Source organism: Acomys russatus, chromosome 6 (genome assembly GCF_903995435.1).
Source record: "Acomys russatus chromosome 6, mAcoRus1.1, whole genome shotgun sequence".
NCBI lineage: Eukaryota > Metazoa > Chordata > Mammalia > Rodentia > Muridae > Acomys > Acomys russatus.
The window spans coordinates 63,690,128-63,716,216 of NC_067142.1; the positions used below are offsets into that span (position 1 = coordinate 63,690,128).

Sequence of the window (26,089 nt, forward strand, 5' to 3'; positions counted from 1 at the left end):
CTAAAAGAAACAGAATTGAGGAGCAGGGTCTTAAATAGACAGGAGAATTGTTCTTACCGAGCCTGCACTCTGGGGCTTTACGTTAACCATATTGACCCTGCAGCTTTACAACATCAACAGGAGTGGAGACCTCCCCACTGCCTCTCCCCCACCCCCACTCCCACTCCATTCCTACCTTCTACCCTCAGGGTGTTGACTTCACTGTCCGGTTTGTCTCTGGTGGCTCCAGGACAGCTCCTCATCCTTAGGACAGGGCCCTAAGTGAGAAAGCAAGGCTGGGACCTGTCTCTTACTAATGGAAGATAGTCTAGCCCTGCAGACTTCTCCTTATATCTCCTTGGCCTTCACAAGGCATGTGGTCACGTTCCCAGCCCAGAGCTAGTCACTGCTGAAGGAGAAAGAGAGAGAGGTCTGCTGGTTGAAGAGGAATCACGATTCACCTCTGGGAGGGAGTACGGAGCTCCCAGAGAAGAAGAACACAGTCTGAGGGAGGGGTAGGAAGGGGGCTGTTGAGAGAGTACCCCACCACCACCTGCTGCCCATCACGGAGATAGGCTGAAGCTGCAGAGAGGAAGAAAGTCACACCTGGTGGGTGGGCCTGGGGCTACAGCGGCCCAGCTTATTCGCAGCTCTTCTCAGCATTCTTTTAACAGTATTATTTTCCCATTTTATCCCTCTGCCCAAAAAAATGTGTCAAGACTCCCCATTTCCTATGAAATAGAGGTTGGAGACAGCTTAGTGATTCAAGGCCTCCCTCCATCTTACTCAACGCAGCCTCACATCTGGCAGGAAGCACAGATTTCCTGTTTTATCTCCTGGTGCTCCCCTGTACGAAGCAGGTGTCAGAGAAGACACTTTGTCTGCCCCCCCCCCCCCCCGCTTAAAACTCCTTGGAGTGTTGAACCTCCTCCGCCTTTGCTCACTCAAGAGCCTCTATCTGACATGGCCAACTGTCATTCAGCCTTGTAAGCGAGGCACAGTTATTTCTAAGGCTCTCCTTTATGTCATCACTTCCGTGGAGAACACTCGCCTGACCGGGAAATCCTCCACTGCTGTGAGTTCCAAAAGCCCTGGTTGTTGGTGTATGGATTAGTTACTTCTCTTGTCACGGTGACCAAATACCTAACAAGAGACAGCTAAAGGAGGAAGGGCTCATTTGAGCATATAGTTCAAGAGGTATAAACCATCTTTGCAGAGGATGTAAGACTCAGGAGGTGTCTATTGGTCACATCACACCAAAGTCAGGAAGCAGAGAGAGAAAGAGAGATAACAGGAAGTGAGGCCAGAACACAAACCTCAAGCCCCCTCCCCCACCCCCTACCCAGTGAGTGACTCACTTCCTCTAACAAGGCTACACCTTCGAAAAGTTCCACATGCTTTCCAATTAATTGAGGACCGAGTATTCAAACACAGGAGCCCATCAGGGACATCTGCATTCAAACCACAACATACCCTGTGAGTCACAGATAGCTTGGCAGGTTCAGGTGGCCATTCTAGAGGGCACAGGCTGGAGCTGACTGCTGAAGGCAAGGGAAGATGAAGTTTGGTGGGGAGGACGAAGCCATGTCAGCTAGCTGGGGAAGGATGAGAACTGCAAGAATGTCTGAGTCTTTGCTTCATGAGTTCTGCTTCTCTTCAAACAGCAGCTACCACACTGGACGACACTGACGTTTCTGTCATCATGGAAAGAGCTAATAGGTTACTAGGGATCTAGTGAGCCTTGAATCCAAGCATCCTTTGGTGTACGGGCAGTTGTCACAGTTACAGGTTTGCCAATTCTGACATGGTGATGGCTATGGTCGGGAATGCAGACCCTGTGCCATCAGGCCATAGGGAAGCTAGCAGGGTGCTCGAGGCAGCCTTGCCCTCAGCACTTGGATGCATAGCAGCCTCTTGAGGCAATCTCTGACTAGTCTAGAGTCTTTATCTTAAGACCACTTGTGTCAGCCCCCAGGTACTGTGTGAGGAGGTGGGAGCATTGAGGAAGCAGGTCATCCATTGTGGGGAGCCCTTGGCCAGCCTTTGGCAGCATAGCCTGGGCTGACGTGACCAGTCTAGATTCCCAAAGAGCCCGCCATGTCTGGGCTGTTGTAGCTTCCATCTGTCTTGCTCTTTAGCTTTTGTCCGTGTATATAGAAGTAAAAGCATACTCCTGTCACAGTGTTTGCCATAAGCATTAGAAACTTTCATACAGATGTGAAGTACATGGAGAAAACTAAAACCTGGTTGCCTAGCTGACTGTGAACAGTCTAACCAGCTGCCTGTAGCCGCCTCTTTCTGATGGTGGCTAATGGTATGGGTTATTATTGATCCCCTTTTAGAAATGAAGAGGTTTGGGCTCAGAGAGACTAATTAGCCCGAGTAAGGTCATAGAGCTAATAAGTGAGAGGAAGGACTTGAACCTAAGACTTCCAGTGTTCCCCACAACACCAGTTGCCTGTTAGGTGATATATGAAAAGACACGCCGACACATCCTTCGCCTTTCTTCCTCTGTGTACATATTGGAGAAATAGATGGGAATGCTTCCTCACCATTCTGCCAAGATGGTAACAGTATCATTCCTGGGGTTTGATAACTGTGCCTGCACCTGCTTAAGATGAGTTCAGTTTGCCTTGTCAATCAACTCACCCCTCAAACCATCTACTCCACATTCACAACTGTTTGTGATGCTCTGACATCAGTCCACAAATACCCTGGAAGGGGAATCTGAGGCAAAGCAAAATGATTTGGTATACCACAGGGCAGACAATAGTGCTTTAGTCAATGTGCTGTTTTGGCTGTAGCTTGGCTCCCACTACTAACTAGGTCAGCCAATCCTGAGTAGTGCAGACTGTGCTCCACCCAGAGTGACTCCAAGTTTTTACCTCCAGCACCCATGACCCATGAGGCATTCCTTGCTGCAAGTAATGACAGGGCTTGCTAGTTCCCATCTGCTCCCCTCTCATTTCCTGGTAAGTCATTTCAGTGATGCTCTCTGGCCTCTCTCCTCCACACCAAATCAACCACACCAGCAAATGTTCTAGTACTACTGTGGTCTTGTAATCCTAGGTGTCTTGGTTAGGGTTCTATTGCTGTGAAAAGACACCAGGACCACAAAAACCTTTACAAAGGAAAGCGTTTAACCGGGGCTGGCTTACAGTTCAGAGGTTTGCTCCGCTATTGTCGTGGTGGCACAGGCAGACATAGTTGTAGAGAGGTAAGCTGAGAGTTCTACATCCAGATTGGTAGACAGCAGGGAGAGCGTGAGACACTGGCCCTGGCTTGAGCATCTGAAACTTCAAAGCTCACCCCCTCCCCCCAGTGACACACTTTCTCCACCAAGGCCAACACCACCTACTAGTGCCGTCCGTGCACTATGAGTCTATGGGGGCCATTTTTAATTGAAACCACCTTGAGTGAGACACTTTTAAAGAGATGCTAATTCTTACATCCATGTATCTTTCTGCTCTTATGGTGGCCTTTCTCCTGGCCTCACTATTTTTTTCTGATCTTTGCATGCCTGAGTCCAGGTTTGGTGACACTCAGTCCATCAGTAGCATGCAGTGCATTTCATCACTGTTCATCCTAGTTACGGAGCCCAAAAAATTGAAACATACAGTGGAAACTGCCCATGTCCCTCAGTGGATGAAGGTATAAACAAGACATGCTGTATCGTACAATAGGATGTTATTAGTCCAAGAAACAGTGACATACACTGTTGAATGCTGTATCTAACTGCAGGCTACTGAGTACAAGAAGCCTAGAAAATGTAGCCACATGTGATTTGTGATTATATTTAAGATCTATACAGAACAGAGAGACTGCCAAGAGAGACTGAAAATAGAGTGGATGCTATGTTAGGAAAAGGGAAGAAATAGGGGCAAAGTGCCTAAGGACAATGGGTTTTATTTGGAATGATGGAAATGCTTTGGAGTTGGACACAAATGTTTGTGTTGGTAAGACTCATTCCTTGTTAGTTTTCCCAGGTCTTTGCTCAGATGTTAACTCTTTTATCCCCCAAAGATTATTTATTTATTTTATGTATATGAGTGCTCTATCTGCATGTACACCTACATACCAAAAGAGGGCCTCAGATCCCAGTATAGATAGTTGTCAGCCACTATGTGGTTCCTGGGAATTGAACTCAGGACCTCTGGAGGAGCAGACAGTGCTCTTAACCACTGAGCCATCTCTCCAGCCACAAAGATGTGAAATCTTTGATGAAAATTTAGAGTCCTCATCCTGGGGCTTCCTGTTATTACTTCTTTACGTGTTTATTTTTGTTGCTACCTGTTTGTTTTCGATCAAATATAAACACAAAAGGCAGGATTTTAAAAAGATACTGTCTGTTCCTGTATAGTCCAAGAACACTAAACAGTGCCTCAATATGACCAGGTAGGATACTGAGCACTCAGGAAATGGTTGTTATTAATAGGATTAGCACCCTTTCCTAAGATGCTCTATAACTTAATTTCCCAACTTCTTTTTTGTTTTTTGCTGTGCCGGAGACTGAGCCCACAGTATCACACACACCAGCCAAGTGTTACAGTAACTTTCTTGTCAGTATTTGCTGGTTATAAGGATCCCATGTCTCTGTGTGAAGGCTGCTACAAAATTCATGATTTCCTCCAATGTGTCCACCCTCAGTTGCCCGTAACTGGAAAGCAGTTCTCTGGGTGGTACCCATGTGTAGTGTGCTCGGTCCCTTTCCTCTCCATCCCTCTTGTGGATGTAGTTTGTGGAGGGAACGCTTTTCCTTAGGGTGAAAAGGAACAGATCTATTAGAGGGCCTGAGCTGTGACTATAGTCTACAGGGCAGATACTTCTGTAACAGTAACAGTGACCACAGTTCCTTCCATGGCTTTTATTGGTAGAGCTGGGGTGGAAGCTACTGCAGTAATACAACTTCATCACTGAGGAAGAGGAGAGACACTTGTGTTGGGTATGAGAGAGGGCCCTCTTCCTGGCCCATGAAGGCAATGGCTATAGGCCTTCTGGAGGTGGCTCTATGATAGCTCGTTGGCTTCTGCTTTACCCAGAGGGGACCAGCCCTGCCTTTGTTCCTGAGTGCAGCTCATCTGGTGGACACCAAGCAATGGTGGCAGCCAGCAGTGCTCTTAGAACGAGCCAGGGTGCCTCTGGCCTTTCTTTTAATGTGGAAGAACCGGCCTCTAAGTTCCTAGTTGTTCTATGACTCTAACTCACACTCCGAAGATCTTCAAGAACAGGGAATCGGAGGCAGCTGTGGACTTCCTGTACTTCATCAGTGCCCTTTCTTGAGTTCTACCTGAGGATTCTGCGAGCTCACAGATGACATCCCCAAACCTTAAGACTTCCTCTGGTTCTGACACCCCAGCTTGTCATTATTTATTCCCACAATGGGCAAAGGTTGTCATAGTCTACCCCCCACCAAACTTGAATCGTAGAACAGTATGAAACCACAATGATCCCAAACCTATTGTGTGGTGTGTGTGTGTGTGTGTGTGTGTGTGTGTGTGTGTGTGTGTGTGCGCGTGCACATGTGCATGCGTGCATGGCACATGCATACAGGCGCTCATATGTATGTGAACACTCATGCCTGTACTCAAGTCTGAACACATAATTTGTCAGTGTGGTTTCAAGCCAGGAGTCCTGTTTCATAGGGATTCCTGTGATTCTGTGCCCCTCATGCTATTCCTCTTCTCTAATCCATATAAAAGGCCTCCAAGATGGAAATTCTTCTGCGGACTTGTGCACGGTATTGTGGTTGGTTGGGGTTATGGGAGTGTGCTGAATGGTGTTGCACACTTGCCATCATGTGTCCTGGTTTTTCCATTTTCCCCGACTCCTCACTTGTTTCATCTTAAGTTCCAAGGCTAATGTTTCTCCTCTGGGCTGGACTCAACATCAACCATTGATTTGAGTCCAGGCTTTTTTTCCCCTAGTAGTCCAGTTCAATGTTTGCCTCTCTCTCCTGGGTTATATATTTCCTGAGTGTTGATAACCTCGTTTGTTCAGCTCTATTTACCGGGTGGTTGGTTCAATGATAATGAGAGTTACATAGAGCTTTCAATTTACAGATTATCATTCCACTATTAGACAATCTCAATTCTCAGAGCTACACTGGACAGTGATATGATGACAGATCTGATTCAGATCCTGGCACTTTCGTAGGCCTCTATTTCCTCGTGTGTAAAATGAGAGCGAGTTCTAAGCAGATGAGTGACATGATCTGATTTAGTTCTTAGTGGGATCATCTGGGTTGGTGTATTGAAAAACCAACTTGGCAGGTGGCAAGAGGAAGCAGGTGGCACACTAAAGAGGCTGCTGAGGTCACCCAGTGAAGATGTGGCAGCCTTGCCTGCAGTGGCACCAGTGACATGAGGACAAGGGACCGATTACAGCCCCACTTTGAAAGTGGGGCAGACGCTGCGCATTCATCCACTGGATGTGAGTATGTGGGTGAGAGAGTAGGGAATTGTTCTGAGATGTTGGTCCTGATGCAGGTGACCTCTACCAATGGGAAAAAGAGGCTGTAGTTGGGGCAAAATTGAGCCACAGTGAGGCAGGTGGGATTAGAAAAAAAAAAAATAGTGAGGGGCTGGAGAGATGGCTCAGTGGTTAATGGTACTTGATGCTCTTTCAGAGGATTTGAGTTTGGATCCCAGCACCCTTATGGGAGGGTCTGCAACTCCTGCTCCAGGGGATCTGATTGATGCCTTCTTCTAACCTATTTCCACATATTCCCATATTCATTCTCTCTCTCTCTCTCTCTCTCTCTCTCTCTCTCTCTCTCTCTCTCTCTCTCTCTCTCTCTCTCTCTCTCCCTCTCTCTTAAATAAAAATATTTTAAAAATCATTAACTAAAAAAATCATAAATTGTCTACAGTACCTTATAAACAAATGTATTATTATTATTATGTGTATCTTTAAATGTTTACTATCAATTACTACTGTGATTGGATAATTGTAGGTTATGTATCAAATTATCATATTGAACTCCATTAATAAGTACAGTAAAATAAAGATAATTTAAACAAGAAGGACAAAGTGAAGGTGTTTAGTCAGTAGGTGGGCATACAGGTTAGATTTAGGAGAGTGAGCTAGGATAGAAGTAGAACTGTTGGATTCCTTCAGTATTTGTGTGCTATTTACAGTAACGACCCTGGATAAGAACACCAAGGGAGTGAGTGTAGACAGGAAATGGGGATGAACATTCCACATTTGGGAGATGTGGAGGAATTATCAGAAGAGAACAAGCAGGAGTGACCAGCAAGGTAGGGTGAGAACAGAGAGATGGGGTGGTGGTGGTCCTGGAGGCCCAGTAATGGATGAAGTTAAGTTCTGCTCCTGAGTATAGCGCAAAGAGGACTAAGAAGTATGTTGGTCATTAATAACCTTTTCAAGGTGACTTTGCTACAAGAATGGAACAAGTGCCTAATGGATGAGTTTTAAAAGAGATGAATAGTAAATGGCAAAAATCATTTATAAGTTTTATTTTGGATTTTGGAAATAAATGAAGCAGTGGGTGGTGGAAGAAATAGATCATAGCAAGTGTAATTCATCCAAAATATGGAAACACTATCTATAAAACATTTTTGGAAATAGGGAGACTGTGATATATTTGAGCAACTCTGATTGGTAAAAACGTATTGCCAAAGTGGAGGAGTTGGCTCTAAAGAGGAGTGCAGGGCACAAGAGACAACCACCAGAAAGGAAAGTCCCTGCAGTGACCCAGCATGCGCAAGCTGGGGCAGGGCTCATATGACTTCCTCTGGTTGTACCTGTCCTCACTCCAGGCTGCTCAAAGGGAACTGCTATCTTCCTCACCAAGAGGGAATCATGAGGTAAGAGGTCCCAGGTTGACTCCACTGCTCATTTATTCCTCTGGATCTTCAACAGATAGCATTCATTCTTGGCACCAGGAGTGTTGTGCCGCCATCTCTGGAAATTGCATTTTAATTTCTAGTAGGAGAAAGAGAAACAGCGAAGGGTGAAATGTGTGCATCCAACAGCTGCGTCTGTCTTACAAAACAATAGTTTTTCCAGAGTACCATCCCTTCCTCAGCTCCACCCAATAAACCCGTGTACCACTTAGAAGGACACTCTACGTTTGCAAGAGAAGCTGGGAAGTGAGTGTTTCAGCTGGTATACTAGCCATACCTTTTGGTACAGTGAGTAGAATATGAAGAAATATCATTATAGCTTTCAGGATATATATATATATATATATATATATATATATATATATATATATATATATATATATATATACATACATACATACATATATATATTGACATATATGTATATGTATACACACATACTATATATGTATATATGTGTATTTACACATTTCAAAAACATCCTAGTAAAATATACAAATTTACCGTCTCTGTCCTCAGTAAGGACATTTCAGTGTCATTAAGTTAATTCGTATTGCTGTACTGTCAGTGTCTAACTTATTTAAGTAGCATAACAATCTCATCCAGTTTAGCGTGCGTCAGACTTTCCTTCCCTTTTTAAGATCGGTCAACAATCTGCTGCCTATTAGACCCTTTTTGTTCATCGATTCACCTGCTGATGAGTGCTTGCACTGCTCTCACTTTGTGGTTCCTGGCAACAATCCCTCTGGGAACCAGAGCGTACAAACACCTCTTCTGAGTCTCTGTTTCCAGTTCTTCTGGTAATTATGTCCAGAAAGAGACTTTTGGGTTGTATGGTACTTCTCCTTCGATTTTTTTTTTGCAGGCATTTCCACAATTCATCTGGCAGTGGCTACACCACTTCACACCCTCGCCATCAGCACACAAGAATTCCAACCTCCTCATTGTCTTTGTGAACACTTGCCTTTTTCTATCTTTTTATTGGTAGCTATCCTAATGTGCACAGCGTCTTTCAGTTTTGATAGGAGTGGGAGGGGTGAGTGAAGACGTGGGAGGTAATTGAAGAATTTAATGAACAATAGAAGGTTTAGAAATAGAAGAGTGAGCCAGGTGTGGTGGCCCATGGTGTCCATCCCAGCATTCAGGGAAGGCAGAGGCAGGTGGATCAGTGTGAGTTCAAGGCCATCCAGCTCTACAAAATCAATCTAGGACAGCCAAGGCTACACAGAGAAATCCTGTCTTGGAATAAAAAAGAGAGGGAAGAGTGAAAATAAAAACATCAAGAAACAAGGACTGTGCCATAGGTACTAGCATATTTGTCCTTATGGAGCCCTCAAGACACCTCAAGTCTAGGAAGAGCATGGCCCTGCTGTCTGTCCATCACCGTCTCTGATAAGAACAACAGAATCAGATATCAAAATCTGACCTCTTTCTCGTTCTCTCAAGCTAGACCGTTTTTGTTTCATTTCATTTCATGTCTGTGTTGCTGAAGATTGAACCCAGGCACGTGTTACACAGCCACTCTCCCATTAAGCCACAGCCTCAGTTGTACACAGACCTGAGGTATATGCAAGGTTATACCTGCTTTGAGGTCCATGAGCTAAAAAGCTTCGTGGAAACTCAAATAACTCAGAGCTGTTTTTACCTTCTACATGGAAATACCCTCAGCAACAGCCTATGGCTTTCATGTCTTGGTAGGGATTTTCATCCAGACTGACAGTGGGTAGTTTTCATTTTTTTTTTTTTTTTTGGTTTCTCCTAGAAGTCTGGGTTGTTACTTGAGGAAAGGCACAAGTGGCTTTGGAACACACTTCTTTGTCTTCAATGCATATTTAGTTCCTTTTACAGTACTGCTGGTATCAGCTAATTCTATGAGGAATCCTTGAGTTCTGACAATATTATTTTATTCTTTCTTCTTTTTGATGAACAGCACAATAGAAATCATGAATGAAAAGTGATAGTAGCCAGAGCAAATCTGATGCAATGAGTGCTCCGTGATGCCCCCTGCTGGGTCTCAGAATCTTTCCCATCAAAGTGTCATTAATAATACTCTGTCCTTCCTAACACCACACACACACACACACACACACACACACACACACACACACACACACACACACACACACACACACACACAGACACACGAGAGAGAGAGAGAGAGAGAGAGAGAGAGAGAGAGAGAGAGAGAGAGAGAGAGGGTGAGCCCAGGAAACATATATTCTTTGTAAGAATATACATTGTACTGGCCTCATGCCATGTTGCTAAGCCAAAAATTGTGGAAGAATGGGAATCTGTGCCCAGAATATCAGCTAAAAATACCTCTTCCTCCACCCTCTGTTGTTTGGTGGGTGTGCTTAAGAGCAGCCCAAGAGGGCTAATGAGGATAAAGAGAAAGGAAAACTGGCATTTTCAAAGGAAACCAAATCTCCATCCCTCCAAAAGAAAGCATATACTTTCCGTATGTCTGTTTTATGTTTCTTGCTGTTTTTGCATGCCTTTATGACGATATGGAAAGTCTATAATGTAAGTCCTGCCACCTTGGCTTGGGTTATTGGAACCCATGCTTTCACCACAGTCTTTTGCTCAAAAGCGTGATTCGCAGACAACTTTTGCAAAGAAAAAAACAAAAGTGGGAAGGAAGGAAAGAGAGGTTCACTGTCCTACCCTCTGTCTGATCACCTAGCTTTTCAGACACCGGTCGTTCATTTTAGGAGCCCTTGGGGCAACATTTCCGCCCTAGCCGGCCTTCAGTGTAGCAGTTTTCGTTCCTGACTGCTGAGCCACAAGCTCTGGCTGGCCCTTTCAGTAAGCTTAGCTTGCGTTGTGGTCAAGCTCAGGGCTCCTTCTGCATCTCTGTTTCTATCCCTTTATGAGGAATGAGGATGACTGATCCCTTGGGGGGAGGGGGGCTAGTTAGGAGAGTATGGTAGGGGCTTGATGCAGGCCCAAACAAAGGCCAGTGGTCTCAAAAAGAAGCAGTCAAGTGAGAACTGAAGTGACGTGGAACAAAGGTCTGTTCCAAATATTTGCTAGATAATCTCAGTATTAATCAAATAGCAACCGATGGCTCTGGTGGGCTAGCCATACAGCTGATAACTTCCTGAACATATGCTAGGTCATATGCAGCGAATGTGCCTGCTATTCGACAGTGGCTGAGTCCTATCAATATTTGCTGTGGCCTATCATAGCCATAGTAGCCTGAATGAAATTCACCCCCTGTTTCCTCTCAAGGCCTGGGCCCTTCTTATTTGTTTGTCGGTCTCTTCCCCAATAACATGAAAGGCATCCCGAAGGTTAATTTAATTTGTTACAGTAATGATGAACAGAGTCTTGAGATAACACATGAGGATCTATTTCTGGCTCAATGACCATCTCAAAATATATTACTTTAGACAAATATTTACATGGGTAGATATGTTAAATTGATTTCAATAAAGGGAGCCAATAGCTACTGCTTATGGCGAGCAGCCAATGTGTGTCAGATCTTTCAGATGAATTATCTTATTAAACCTCCAAAATGTGCCACATGACATAGCATGATCTCATTTAAAAAAATAGAAACCGGGGATCCAAGAGGGTCTGAAACTCATTCATATGTGTAAAAGCAGAACCAAGTTTTGCATACATCTTTATTAGTCTTAGAGGCTCGACTTCCCCCTAGTATGTCTGGCTGACCGGAACACAGTCTTTGTGAGAACAAGAAAGACATAGATGGCCTGTGATTTCAAGGTAAATCCACTCGCTGCCAACAGCCTTTTGAGAGGCAAAGAGCCACACACCTATTTCTTAGTAAGGTCTGGTGGAGCTTCTGGGTTGCAGACATCACTGTTAACAGTCATTTTTCCCATCCACTCATCTCATTGTATGGTCCTCTGCGCAGTTCCCCAGGAGTCACCCGGAGACAGAAACTCTGATTGGCTCTGCCAGCCACTTATTGTTTTCCATTTTTCACCACAGCAGAGTCTCGAGACTGTCTCCTATAGATGATCTTGCCACGTCTATTGTCTCTGCGGACTTTCCCACCGCCTCAGGACCACGTGCTTCGTTGCTTATTGTGGTGCTGTTGGCTCAGCCTCAAGGACAGAGACCTTGAGCCAGCTGACAAGGTTGCTCGTGTCACTTCTTCTAAGGCCACAAGCCATGCTTTTGGTTCCCAACACTTTTGAATACTCTTCTTTCACCATCTCTCCTTCAGTTTAGCCACCCGGTCTCCCAGGCTTCCCAGCAGCAGATTTTCCAGCAGACAGTTTTGGCTGATGGCCAATCCCTGTCTTTGCCTGGATGACCTCAGTTACCAAGTCAACATGGTACTTAATGAATGTTGCTATACTGCCCCCTGGTGGAAAGGGTGGAAACAGCGCTGATTCCTGCCTCATTAAAGAACCACCCCCAGACCCTCACTCCCATTCTGACTTGTGTTCCCAGTTCCAAAACGAAAGGATTTAAATGTGAAAGGCCATGTGACCTGTTATAGTCTAGTTTCCAAAGCTAAAGTTGAATTGTCATCTATACACTACAGGAGGCTCAATTGGAATTAATGTCTTTTACACTTTTTCTGGACTTCCATCTTTCTGTCTGTGGTCCAGATGCTTTTTGAGTCTCCCTTTAAGGCCTTCAGGACTTGGCACCCAGGTTAAGGAAGATCCTATTCTTTCCAAGCGTGCTTCTGGTCTGGAGTTGTCTGGAGTGCTCTCATGGGAGTCCTCTTTATATTCTCAGTTCTGTCAGGTCTGGGGGTAGCTTGTGAGTTTACACAAGGTTGCCATGCTCTGCTGTTCCTGTTTGTGAGAAGTTGTGTCATCAGCTTGGAGGGTGAAAATGGGGATGCAAGGCATGTGTGGGTGGGGTCAATAGGGCACGGATACGGGGCATTGGAGGAGATCGTAAGGACTGGTGGACAAAAGTACCAGATGAATGGATACTAAGAAACAAACGAACTGGCCAGTGTCCCTCTTGGTTTCACGTTAATGTTTACAGAAAGCAGGCTTTTAGGCAACGATGCTGGACCTGTTAGGAGAATGTGCTGCCTCAGGCTCCTCCAGAGGAAAAGAACAGACAAGACAGATGCAGGAGGAGACTTACTAGGAAAATTGAGTCATGCAGATGCAAAGTGGCCGCCACAGTCTGCCATCTAGAGCCAGAAAACCCGAGCACCTGTAACAGTGTAAAGGACTGGGCGTGGTGGGGATTGTGCAAGTCCCAAAGTCTGAAGCCTGAGAACCAGCGTTTAGCTGAGTGCGACTGTTCCTCATTCTTTTTTTTTTTTTTTTTTTTTTTTTTTTTTACTGTTCCTCATTCAACCCTCTGGTTAAATTCCACTCTCTCCAGATCCATTCCCACAGGGACACTCAGAAATGATGTTTCACTGGCTACCTGCACATCCCTTAATCAGGTCAGGTTCCCATCTAAAATTAACTATCTCAGTGAGGTAAACCCAGGTGAATGCTGTGTGGTTGGCTGCGTGGACACTCTCTGCAGGCCTGTCACAGCAGGCAAGACCTCAGACCCGGCGGGTTTTCTCTTCACTCATACTGCCATGCCTGGCATGTCAGCCCACAGCCATCCTCCTCCCACTCCAAAATCTGAGTTTTATAAATTCCTTATTTTGTTCAAAGCCTTGGTCCTGAAATCCTAGCTCCAACCATTTTCCAGAAAGCTGCTCTTTTCTCATTTTCCCGACCTTTGTCACTATGATTTGTTATCTTAAAAAAAAATTCTTGCTTCATATTTATTTCATTTTTATTCCCTTTATCCATTGTGAGTGGCATCATCACCATTGTAAAACCATCCTACTGAGGAGTTATCATGTGCCAAGAACTGTCCTAACTGGTTTCAATTCATTGCTTTATATCATCGCACAGACTCTCTGAGGTGTGTGTTGGGGGTGGGAAGGGAGTCCTTTTATCATTCCCATTTTGTAGATAAGTAAACCAAGGCTTCCATATTTTGATCAAGGTCACAGAGCTAGTGAGGGGGAATAGCAGAGACTTGGTTTTGGGTTTGGCCAGTAGATTCTGTTACCTTTTTGAGAACATGTAGGCTGGGAGTGGAGAACTAACCTATGCATTTTGCATGCCCAAGATTCCTTCTTATGGAGATGGCATGAGTCAAGTTCTAGCTGAAATATGATGCTCTCTATAAATTCACAATGTACCTCATGCCTCTACTCAAACATAATGAAATAATGAAGCAGACACACTGCACAGTTCCTGACCCTTGATGGCGATCTGACAAAGTTTCATTCCCCTTCCCTGCCCTTCATACATTCCTTTTAGTTTTCGTCATACTGTTTGGGGGACTAGTGTAGGTCTCAACAATGAAACATCCTGTTCAGAGTGGTGGAATGGCTTTTCCTCAGACCACACAGCAGGCACGTGTATCCAAGTGTCCCTGAATATCTCAGAAGGCCACCACCTTGTTACTGTAATTCTTGCGGTGCTAGAGTATATCATTGCTTCCAAGGGTCTTTGCTTCTTTATGGTTGCTTTGGACTTGTTCCTTGTGGTGATTCAGTGTCAAGTCTTTACAGCTGTGTTTGAGATGCTCTTGTCTCTGTAGTTACAAGCCCTCCCACCACAAGACAGAAGTAGGAATGAATTAAGAGCTTAGTGGATTTTAAACATGAAGTAAAACATTGTTTTCCAGAAGACATCTTTTCTAGACTATATAATATATACAATGACTCTCAGGAAATGCTTTCTGGAAGATTTTTAACCGCAGCGACACTGGTCTTTTCTTAACCATCACCAATTTCTTAGCTCCAGTTGACCAGTATCGAGTATCCCAACAAAGCAAAAGTTTCACTTTAATAGCTTTGGTCTCTTGTTAAACACAGCTGCTTCTTCGCCTCCAGCTGACCAGAGCCACAGATGCTTCACACAAAACACCTGGTAGAGTCTTAGCGTCCCCCCCTGAAACTTTCCACGCCAGGCTGCCATTATCTCCCAAGCTTCTCCGGGGCAGCTCACCGAGCTCTCAACACTCAATGGCTTTCCAAGCCCAAAGTTCCAAAGTCCTTCCCCAGTCCTCCAAAAAACATGGTCAAAGTTTGTCACAGCAGTACCCCCATTACCCTTGTACCAACTTATCCTACCTAGGGTTTCTATTGCTGCAGTGAAACAGCATGACCAAAAAACAGTTTGAGGAAAAAAGAGGTTTTTTGGCTTAAACTTCCATATAACTGTTCATCACTGAAGGAAGTGAGGACAGGGCAGGAGCCTGGAGGCAGGAGCTGAGGCAGGGGCCGTGGAGGGATGCTGCTTACTGGCTTGCTCTTTATGGCTTTCTCAGATTGCTTTCATATAAAACTCAGGACCACTAGCTCAGGGGTGGCACCACCCACAATGGGCTGATCCCTCCCCCATTCACCACTAATTAAGAACATGCTGACACAAATCTAGCCATCACAAGCTCCGTGTCCACTGTGGCTCTCTAAGGATAAAGATGGCTGCATTTCTTATGATGTCCCTCCTCATCCCTCCACTCAGAGAGTGATCTGTAGACAGAAGAGACCACTAAGGGCTTAATGCCTTGAACTATATTGCACAGGATGCTTTTCTACAAGGTAGATGCTCCATTGCCATCTTACAAGTGAGAATGAGAAACAAAGAAGAGATGCGGGGTGACTCCAAAGGCATCACAGGGAGGGGTGAGGGAGGATTTAGAATGCTGAGTAAAGTTGGATGCCATCGTCGTGTCTACATAGGAAACCTTGACCAGCTTTTCCAAGCACAGCATCCTGCCAGACTCCGAACCCAGAGTGCAGCCTCATTAGCATTCAGAGGGGGAAGTAACCATGGGGGACACATCTCAAGCACCAGGAAGAGACAGGCTGTGTTTTAATTATGACCTGGACTTTTGAACAAATCCTTTTCTCTGCTTCTCTGAGCCTTAGAGAAAACAACTTGCGGGAGACTGTGCCGTCGGCAGCTGGGTCCACAGCGCTACCCGTACAGCTGTGTACACATCTGGCACCCAGGTGGTAGATGGCATGCTCCTCTTCTTGAATTGCTCTTGAAGGTTACAAGAGACAAGGGAGTAAGGTGCAGCTGACCTGGTTTGGATCCAGGGAGGGAGAATGGAAGGAATCAGGCTTGCCTTGCCTCTTCTGGCCTGCAGCCCTCGGGGGGAACATGGCTGCTTCAGGATTTGAGCCTATGTGGCTATTGTCCCTTCTACCAATGCTCCTGAGTCAACATGGCAGATTGTCTTTGTTGTGTTCACTCCAGCCCTCCTTTCACTAACATGGGGGAAATTTATGGAGGTGGGGGAAAATTTAAGGGGAAAGAAAAAGAGGAGGAGATTAACAGGGTGGGAGTCAGACAAGCACAGATGCTACCATCCGCTGCTGCAGCTTCTTAAGTGTTTGTCGACTCCCTGGGAACGTTTGCCTCGAGTCTGTTTAACAGTCCATTCCAAGGAATAGGGAACAGAAGCAAGGCTTGGGGACAAAAGGCCTTTGACTGGCTCCTGGAAAAGCATTGATTAGTTTGCTCAGGTTGGCAAACAGAGACCAGGGACTTGAGAGGCCAAGGGACAAACTAGGTAGATTTTCTGCACAACACATGGCCTCTAGCAAGGGGAGAGGGTGTGAAAGAAAATACTGGAGGGACTCCAGTAATAGGAAACCGCAGTGGGTAGCTGGAGGAGGAGATGAGGCGAAGGGAAAGGCTTCTGGTTCTTGCAGTTCTGGGCGTGGAGCTTGTTAGTGCTGTAAGGGCAATACCAGCCAGTTGGATAGGTCCTCAGCTTTACTCCATTTCAGAGCTTGAGAGGCAGAGAGGGAGGATATAAAATTAGCTGCTTTGTAGGGGCTCCTGCTGGGTGGGGGATGGGCATGGGAGCTCCCAGCCTGTATTGCAGGCCGTATAGCATGTTCCTTCCAACCCTGAGGACTGCATCCCATCCCAGGAGGCTGTCTGTGGGTGGCTCCAGGATTCATGGCAGGTGACCTCATTCTCTTTTTCAAGCTTTGGCTTCCTCCACTCAAAGCTTCAACGCCTTCCCTCTCGCCTGTGCCAATCTGTGTGTCATGCTTCCTTGGGACTCTTCCCAAGCTTTCTTTTCACTCCACCTTCAAAAACTGTTCCCTTCTTCAGGAAGCTTCCAAAGTAAACTTGCTGTGTGAGGGCATTGCCTTATCACCAAACAGGTACAATTTAATGGTTGGGAAGTGATTGAATATTATAATTCCTTATATATGCTCTAGCTTTGTGTTATACTATTTTTGTAATCATGGGGCACCTCTGCATTGCTCTTTGTAAATTATTAGTGCCACTATTTCATACATGCGAAGGTCATAGGTCAGCTTTACGAAGTCAGTTTTCTCCTCACATCTTTAAGAGTGGCTCAGGGTTTGAGTTCAGGTTGTCCGTCAGGTTTGTCCACTGAGCCATCTTCCTAGTTGTATTTATGTTCTTCCACAAGCATATGAGCTTCAGACAACGGAGGATTTGTCTTGTATACTGCTGCGTATACAGCAATGCCACACACACACACACACACACACACACACACACACACACACACAGAGTACACGACTCCATATGTGGCCACACTCAGGATGTGGTTTCTTTTTCTTTCCTCTTTGTTAAGACACAGAGTGTATAGTGTGTCACAGCACATACAGTGGGTGCTCCTGAACTAATGAAAATAAATGAATGAAAAGGAGAATAAGTGATTGACAGATGAAAAAGCAAAGAGATAGGATTGGCCCCACTTTAGGCCAACATGGTAGTTGGCTTGTCTATAGGAAAGTCCTCTTCTTGATGTTTATGTTTCCGTCATTCCTGCCAAAGTGGGACTTGTTAGCAGAACAAATTGGCATCAGCTCCCTAAATGTACTTTGTGTCAGCTCCTGTCTGTCTTTGTGAAGAGGAGAGTGTGCAGGTTTACAACCCCGCCCCATTGCTTCTCTCTCCCTTGTGCCAGCGGATCTTCCTGTCCATCAGTCCCTCTGGTATGGAGGGACACAAGGAGAATGTTTGTAAGGATCCTTCCTGCCCTTGCAGTTGCGTTACTGTTTTAAAACAAGAAAACAACTCTTTCTTGTGAAAATGCTAAAAGGAATGCAATCCTGCATGAATCCCACAGAGATCTTTAGGTGTTTATCGTAGTTTTTACACATGCAATTATGGTCTCATCAGATAATTTCAAAGTGAAAAAAATAATAGATCTATAGATTTTGGGACTCCCGTGAGTGAGCCTGAGTTGTCGTGGGGCTTGGGGGACCAGAAAGACACCAGTACCCTGAGTTTGAAGTCTGCTCCAGTACAAACATTCCTGTCCCAAGTCTTAAAGGTCTCTCCTGGCTGTTGACCTGTGACCTCATTGCTTTTCTTTGTTTCCCACTTGCAGACTGTTTGCTGTCAAATGTGGGGGCTGCTTTGAGGCCATTGCACCCAATGAGTTTGTCATGCGTGCCCAGAAGAGCGTGTACCACCTGAGCTGCTTCTGCTGCTGTGTCTGTGAGCGACAGTTGCAGAAGGGTGACGAGTTTGTCCTGAAGGAGGGCCAGCTGCTCTGCAAAGGCGACTATGAGAAGGAGCGGGAGCTGCTGAGCCTGGTGAGCCCGGCAGCCTCAGACTCAGGTGAGTGCCAGCTGGTGAGTACAGCTGCCTGGGATGCAGCCTGCCTCCTTGGCAAGGCAGTTTTGTGCATCTTAAGAGCTTTCATTACAGGCTCCGAACCATGTTGTATCAGTGAGCTATTGTCATGACGATGGTGCGTAACAAATCGTACCCAGCTTTCATGGTATACAACAGAAAGCTCGTGCTCATACATTTAGAAGTCTCTGGGGTTAACTGGGGTGGTGACTTTGCCTCAGGCCGGAGTCTGTTGACCTCAACTGAGTTTACCTCCAGGCCCAGATCAGGTTCAGGTCTTCTGTGATTTGCTCTGGGGTTCAGGTTAGAGGGGGTGTGGCTGTGAGGCATGATCTCCTGCCAATCACAAAAGCACAAGGAGGCATACCCTACCATACAGACACACTTCAAGCCTCTGTGGGCATCATGTCTGCTAGTATCCCATTGGCTGAGGCAGATTATAAGAGCAAACCCATGGAGTGGGGAGCTACACCTCATGCAGCTTGAAGCCTTGCTAGCTAGGCTTTCATACCACATAGACACATGCCATTGCTTATGGAGAGAGGGAACTGAACCAGCTGTTCAGTCTACCACACCCATGGAATCATCGAATTTCTCTAAGCATTGTTTCCCCATCTGCATGGTGGGAGTGCTGGGATGTGCCTGAGGGTTGGTGACTTATGTCATAAGGGAACTAGAATATTTTTGTTCCTTCCTTTCCTCACACACTGGTCTTCATTCATGGTGACTTTGGGGGGAAAAGGTAGGAGATACGGAGAAGGTGCAACAGTTTCACGGAGCGTGTCTCAACAGGTGAACTAATTTTGTGCTCCTAAACGGAGCTTCCCACCACGATAACTCCACAGGGCTGAGTTGGTCTTTTCACAGGAGTCTGTGAGAGGCCATGGGTGGTGTCTGTGTGACTGCCTTTTTATTTTTTTTATTATTAGTATTATTATTATTTTTTTTACACCATGGTTTCATTTTATTCCCAGCCTGTAATGTATTTGCCAGATGGCTCACCGTTTCAGGTGTTTGCCACACAAGGGTGAAGGCTAGATTTTGGTTCTCCAGCACCCATTTAAGTGCTAGGTGGGCTCAGTGACCCACCTGTAGTTAGAGCCTTAAGAGATGAGGACAGGCAGGGTCTCCAGAGCAAACAGGCTAGCATGAGTAACAATATTGTGAGCGCTGGGTTTGATTGACAGACCCTTGCTCAGTGAACAAGGTGGGAGAGTAATAAAGGATAATTCTTAGACTCAACCTTGGACTTCTACATGTACTGGGACCCGTGTGTGTGTGTGTGTGTGTGTGTGTGTGTGTGTGTGTGTGTGTGTGAGAAACACCGAAAAAACCCATCATGGATTCTTATTGCTGAACAGAATAACAGGGGGCTCCCAGAATCACCCTCCTTCTCAAATACTGGCAACAGTAAGCTAGAAACCTGTTTCTTAAGTACTTCAATGAATGATCTTCTGTCCTGTCATCTTAATATGCTGTGTGTGCATGCATGCATATATGTGGGTACATGTTTGTGTGTGTGCACACATGTGAAGGTCAGAGATCAGCCTCAAGTGTCATTCCCCAGGAGCCACCCACCATGTTCCCAGAAACATAGCGTTTCAATGACCTGGATCTTACCTCCTCTGTGACTATACTGGCTTGCCACTCAGCCCCCCAGGATCCACCTACCTTTGCTTCCCCAGTGTTGCGATTACACGCTTGGAACACCACACACAGCTGTTGTTGCCTGAGTTTAGGAATCACTCTCAGGTCCTCAGGTTGCTAAACAAGCCAAGTTCAGTTTACCAACTGAACTGTCTCTTTAGGTCACTTTACTGTTTTGCCAGTGACTTTGATGAAGACACAAAAGGTAAGTGGCACAAGTCAGGCAGGACATGATGACCATGTGGCAGATAGAATTTTCTATGGTGAGAAGAGTTTTGGCAGTGCAACATTGGCAGAGAAGAAATCTGAGCCCCAAATTTGATTATGGTTGTATGGAATGGGGTCATTTTGATGGAATAACATGTAAGGTTGTAGGTGATGATAAAGTCAGTGGGCTCCAAAAGACACAGTCATTATTAATAAGGTGAATAACGGGTAGTTCTGGGCTTTCCACATTTATTGGAGGAGGGCAGAGTTTTCAGGCTAATTTTAAATGATGCACTTTAGGATGTCTCTGGTGTGTATGTGTGTGTGTGTGTGTGTGTGTGTGTGTGTGTGTGACAGAGAGAGAGAGAGAGAGAGAGAGAGAGAGAGAGAGAGAGAGAGAGAGAGAGAGGGAGGGAGAGAGAGAGAGAGAGGGAGAGAACAGGGAAGGGGGAAGGGGGAAGGGAGAGAAGGAGAAAGGAAGAGTAGTTAACTTTAAAATGTCAACTAAGGAAACCTCACATTTTGAGGAAATAAGGCTAAGGAAGATATGAGAGTCATACCAAGGTTGTAGACTCAGTGTTGAGGGTGAAATGATAGGACCGTGGATTAACATAGGGCACAGCTGTGCCCAATAAGGCTGCAGACTGGCCTGCCTTTATGAAGGATGAACTGATGGCTTGACCCTGCGTCAAGGACTACTGGGGCAGCCTAATCTAGGATGGTCGAATCTATGGGTGCAAACTCAGGGGTTCTCGGCTGCTGCATGCTTCTCTCTCTTTCTCTCTTCCTCCTACTTCCCTTGTTTTATTCTTGGTGTGTGTGTGTGTGTGTGTGTGTATGTGTGTGTGTGTGTTTAGAGTCCAGTCCAGTGGTTTATTGTTGGACATCGTTCTCAATTGCTCTCTACCTTGTTTTTTTTGTTTGTTTTGTTTTGTTTTTTTTTGTTTTTTCATTGATCTTGTCAATTCGACTAGACCGGCTTACACACAAGCCCCTTACCTCAGCACAGGGTTACAGTTGTTCAGTGCCACTCCTGGCTTTAACATGGGTCTTCAGGATTAAACTCAAGTCCTTTTGCTTACATGACAGTCACTTTACTGAGTCTTTTCCCACGACTTCCTGATCATTCTAGGCAGGGTGTCACCAGGCTAACTTTGAGCGAGCAATGTTTCTTCCTGAGCTTCTCAAGTTATAGGGTTACTGGTGTGGCCCACCACACACAGCTGAATGCTCATTTCTGATATGGCCCAGTCTCTTTTGTCCTGGTCTCTCCTTTGCCAATAGCCCCACAGCAGTCTCTATAGCAGTTAGATGCAATTCAAAGCCAGAGGCAGCCCATTTTCTTTAGGGTTAACAGGTGGTAACAGATGCTCAGTGTCAGTAGGGGAGGGATCATATGAGGTCTTCAGGCCCAAACTCTTTCCCTTCAGTGGAGAACAAGAAGAGTTTGTCATTGCTGGGCATATTACAGGGGAGGTGACTTGCATTCCCATCACAGGTTCCATCAGCTCCCGCTTAAGCGTCTGGACCACGAGGAGCTGGAGATGTAGGAAACACACTGAAGTGCATTTCCTGCTCGCTCCTCTGTAAAACCAACTCTGACTCCAGGCGTGTGGGAGCTTTATCCCCCAACTCTCACTCAAGTCAAGTCTGACACTGTCTACCTGGAGATAATAGTAGATTGAAGGCTCTGTCTCATATGGCTGCCTCCCCACTTTAGATGCCAGTCACAAGTTGTAGGCTGCCATCTGTATTTCTGACTGGCTAAAAATTGGAGTTCCCAGGACACCCTCCTGCAGCTCAATTAATTTGTTAAAGTGCATGATAGAAGTCAGGAAAGCATTTCACTTGTGCTCTGCCATTTCTTACGAAGGAATTCCAAAGGGTGCCAATGGCAGGTGGAGAGATATGCAGGGCAAGGTGTATGCGAAGGGACCCAGAGTTCCTATAACTCCCTTCAGTGCACCAGCTTCCAATTGCCTCCATGCATTTAGCTCTCAGGAACTTGCCTCAACCCTGTCCTTTTTGGTTTTTAATACAGGTTTGTTACACAGGACCAATTTTATCATTAGACATTCATGGTCAATGTATCCTTTAGTTCTTCTGCCTTCTTTGAGGATGGAGACTAAAATGGGCCCTTTGCTGGCAAACTGGATGCAGGGCATCCATAGCATATTCCATGATGTCACGGGAACTCTTGACCTTACCTTCTGAAGTAGATTGTCAGATTGCTAATGTTGAGCCTCAACACCCATCTTGATCCATGTATAACCTCAAACCTTGGTCCTGGTTTTAATTTTGAAACCACACAGTAGGAGACCATGGCTCTACAGCTGTGCATAGGAACCCTCTAACAGGTCTAGGGAACACTGAAGCTTTTCTTCGCTCCCTTTCTAGTAGCCCATAGAAGAGAAATTTGACTTATCTGTGAAAATACTATGCTCTCTTTAAAGGGTACCACCACAAACAGGGTGTCATTTTCCATATGTGGTATGTGGTATGTGTAGAACATTGTTATTGTTACTGCCTGACTCCGGTATCACATTCTGTTGACATATGCGAAATTGTATTAGTCTTTTGACCTGGGAGTAAAGGCACGGGCTCTGGGCCCCTGACATCCAACTGTGGACAACTATGGTCCCTAGATGGTCCAGGTTGCATTTCTCAATTTTTTTCTTTTAGTCTCATGTTTCCTTTCTGGGCGAGAGATTACCCAGGTATCCCTGTCCCTCAATTTTAAAAACTTAAGTTTGATTTAAAAATTTCAATTTACAGAATAGTTGAAAGTGAGACAGAGGCTCCTGTTCCCTTCCAGCTCCCTTGTATGCTGACATTGCACATGAGTGCAAAGAGTGAGGACAGTAACTCTGCTAGGTTCCTGCCAACTGTAGGCTTTGTTTGATTTCATGAGATTTTTCTCTGATGTCTTTATTCATTTAAAGATCCAGCGTAGAGTACCATGCTGCACTGTATGAAGTTACAGGTTGTTTTAAAGCAAAAGAACTTTCTTTCCTCTTTCATTCCTTGATTACTGAGGAATGTCTAGTTTGAATTCTATACATATCTTGTTTATTTCAACAATATTTTATTTTTGCATTTTATTTCCTTTTTTTGTCTCTTGCCATGGAATCTAACTATATTTTTTGCCTTTCTTATTTTGGGGTTCTTCTGTGTTTCTGAAAATAGGATATTTAGGTTATCCCTGGAATGCAGCCCTGGCTGTGGTCGAGGTTCTTTAAACTGATCTTCTGTAGTAAAGGGATGTCCCATCCCAGGACCCCTTTCTTTAAAGGGCACTTTATGTTTTATGGGATGGCACAGCAGCTTCACAGCCTGTGTTGAGGAGCTCCTGTCCCTGTATTCTGCATCTACCTGTACAGTGTGACCTGGCATGCCACAGACATGTGATGATGTGTGTTTCTTGTTTGAATACACTAAGTTTTTCATATTAATCTCTTGCTCATATTAAGCTCTGAGGCCAGGAACCACAATCATTGGCGTTATAAGGCAGGTTCCCACACCCAGTGTTTTTAGTCCTCTTTCTTTCTGGGTTTTTCTTAGCATGTGTGTTGTTGTTGTGTCTTAGGTTCCAGATGCCTCCCACTCATCTCCTTTTCTCAGTCATACTTATCAACTCTGGTAGCTAGGCTCTCTTTTATTGTTTGTTAAATTATTGTTATTATTATTTTACCTATTTATAATTGGTTTTGTGTGTGTGTGTGTGTGTGTGTAGTGTAGTGTAGTGTAGTGTATTCTCTCCTTTTACCTTTATGTGGCTTCTGGGGATCAAATTCAGATTTCCAGGCTTGTAGAGCAAGCATCCTTACCCACAGAGCCATGGCTGCAATGGCTCAGGCCCGTAGGCTCTTTCTTCATTTTCATCTACAACACAGGGAACGGTATTATTGTTCCACAGTACAGCAGCAGTTCTTTGTGCCTATGTTGGGTTAATCTTGTTCTCTGAAAAAGTAGATTCATGAGCAGCAATTACCTCACATGTCCTGGAAAATTCCTTGGAATTGCTCTTGTCAGTTCCTTCTTGCAGTGTAAGGCAGGAAAGACTAGCAGGCGTGGGAGGAAGTCTTGTCGATTTGGGGATCTACAGTTGGACAGGTCCAGGAGTGAGGCTAGCCCCACACCCAGAAGCAGTGTGGCCTTGGCCAGTGACCCTCCCATGTCAAGACTCTATTTCCTAATCAGTAAAAAGGGGGCTACCATGCATCCTGTGGGGGTTGCTTTTAGAATGCAAAGAGATAATGCAGACCAAGACATGAAACTTGATTGGTGTCTACTAAATGACAGTTTCTATCATTATGTCTTGGTGAGGTGCTCATGGACTTCGGGGTATCTCATGCCTTCTGCACTAATTTTGCAAAGGATTCATAAATTCACAGTTACTCCCTCATTCCTCTTTGCTCTTCTGTTTCAGATGCCCCCAGAGAGCTGGCAAAAGGCATCTCAGGGTGTTATGGGGGGCTTGCCATTTGGAGTGGGGTGCATGAGCAGGAGATGGGTGGTGGTTTCTACTCCATACTCTTGTGTGTCAGAGGCAGTCTTTAGTTTTAGAACATTCTGGCTCATGTCCCATCCTGGGAAGTCAATGCAAAAAAGGAGGGAAAAAAAGCCACCCTGGGGTATGTCTCTCTGAGGTTGTTGGTCTGATGGAGTGGTGCGTCTCCACATCTCAGCAGCGGGTTAGGCTCCTGTCTGGCAAGGCCATGCAAAGTAGCAGTTACCTGTTACTGCATGTGCTGCAAGGCTGAGGCACAAGTTGCTTCTTCTGTCCCTCAGTAGGGCTGGCTGTTCGCACTGCGCTCATACCTGTCTTTTCAGATGTCTTCACTGATGTCCTTCTAGCCTTTACCAGCCTTCCATTTGGCATTCTTTTTTTTTTTTTACAGACTTCTGCACTATGTCAGTCTGTAGGCTAAATGCTGTTTCTTAGCTACAGAAAAACAAATGCCAAGGGGACACTGATTCCCAAGCAGTACAGCTGAGGAGACATCTCAAAGTCAGCATAATCACATTGGAACAGTGGGCACAGTTTGGAATATAAAGGGGCTGAGAGATAGACAAAGGGACATCACTATGGAATTTTTATAACATTCTTTTCTTTAATAAGCAAAGGGGTTACTCTTGGTGGTGGTGGTGGTGGGGGTGGAAAGACTAGTTACTACAAGTGCTCCAGTAAACATTATATTGGTGAAATGTATTTAAATCATGTTTTCTATGTTCTTACAGGAGCATTTTTGAGAAAAATTTAACTGTATTTCAGTACAGTAATGATCATCTTTTTAAAAAATCAGGAACATGCACATATACAGACACATACAAACAAACATACATACACACACTCACACACACAAACACATATATACATAACTCACACACCCACATTTATACCTCTCTTTCAACACTTAGACAGACAACTCACTGTTTGCCTTACACGCTGATGTGTTTAAATTCTAATCTTAGCACATTGTGTTAATTTCATAAGTTTCAGCTAGATGGTAGCCTGATGGTTGAGAAATCCTGCTGCATTGCTTCTTGGCCTTTCGCCTAAGATGAAGTGTGGAGAAATACTGCTTCAAAGTGAAGTTGCCTACAGATCTATTCCCCATGGTTTGGAACTGATGTAAATTCTTGAAACTTCAAGCTAATAAATATATTCTAGTCATATGCCATGTTCTAAGAGTAAAGCAAGAGACACGGATGTCTTGTCTTGAAGATTTCTGTACGGCACTTATCTTAGAGCAAACACGCAGTCGCTTTCATTGTTTTTGCAGT

The 26,089-nt window shown here is 45.1% G+C and overlaps 1 protein-coding gene across 1 annotated transcript in view; it reads left to right on the forward strand.

The window, feature by feature from the left end:
* Lmx1a (LIM homeobox transcription factor 1 alpha) overlaps positions 1–26,089 on the forward strand; it is a 144,277-nt gene that overhangs the window by 84,967 nt on the left and 33,221 nt on the right. The window contains exon 5 of the mRNA XM_051147796.1: positions 18,201–18,433. Within this exon, the coding sequence (XP_051003753.1) occupies positions 18,201–18,433 (233 nt within the window). The remainder of the gene's footprint in view (positions 1–18,200; positions 18,434–26,089) is intronic.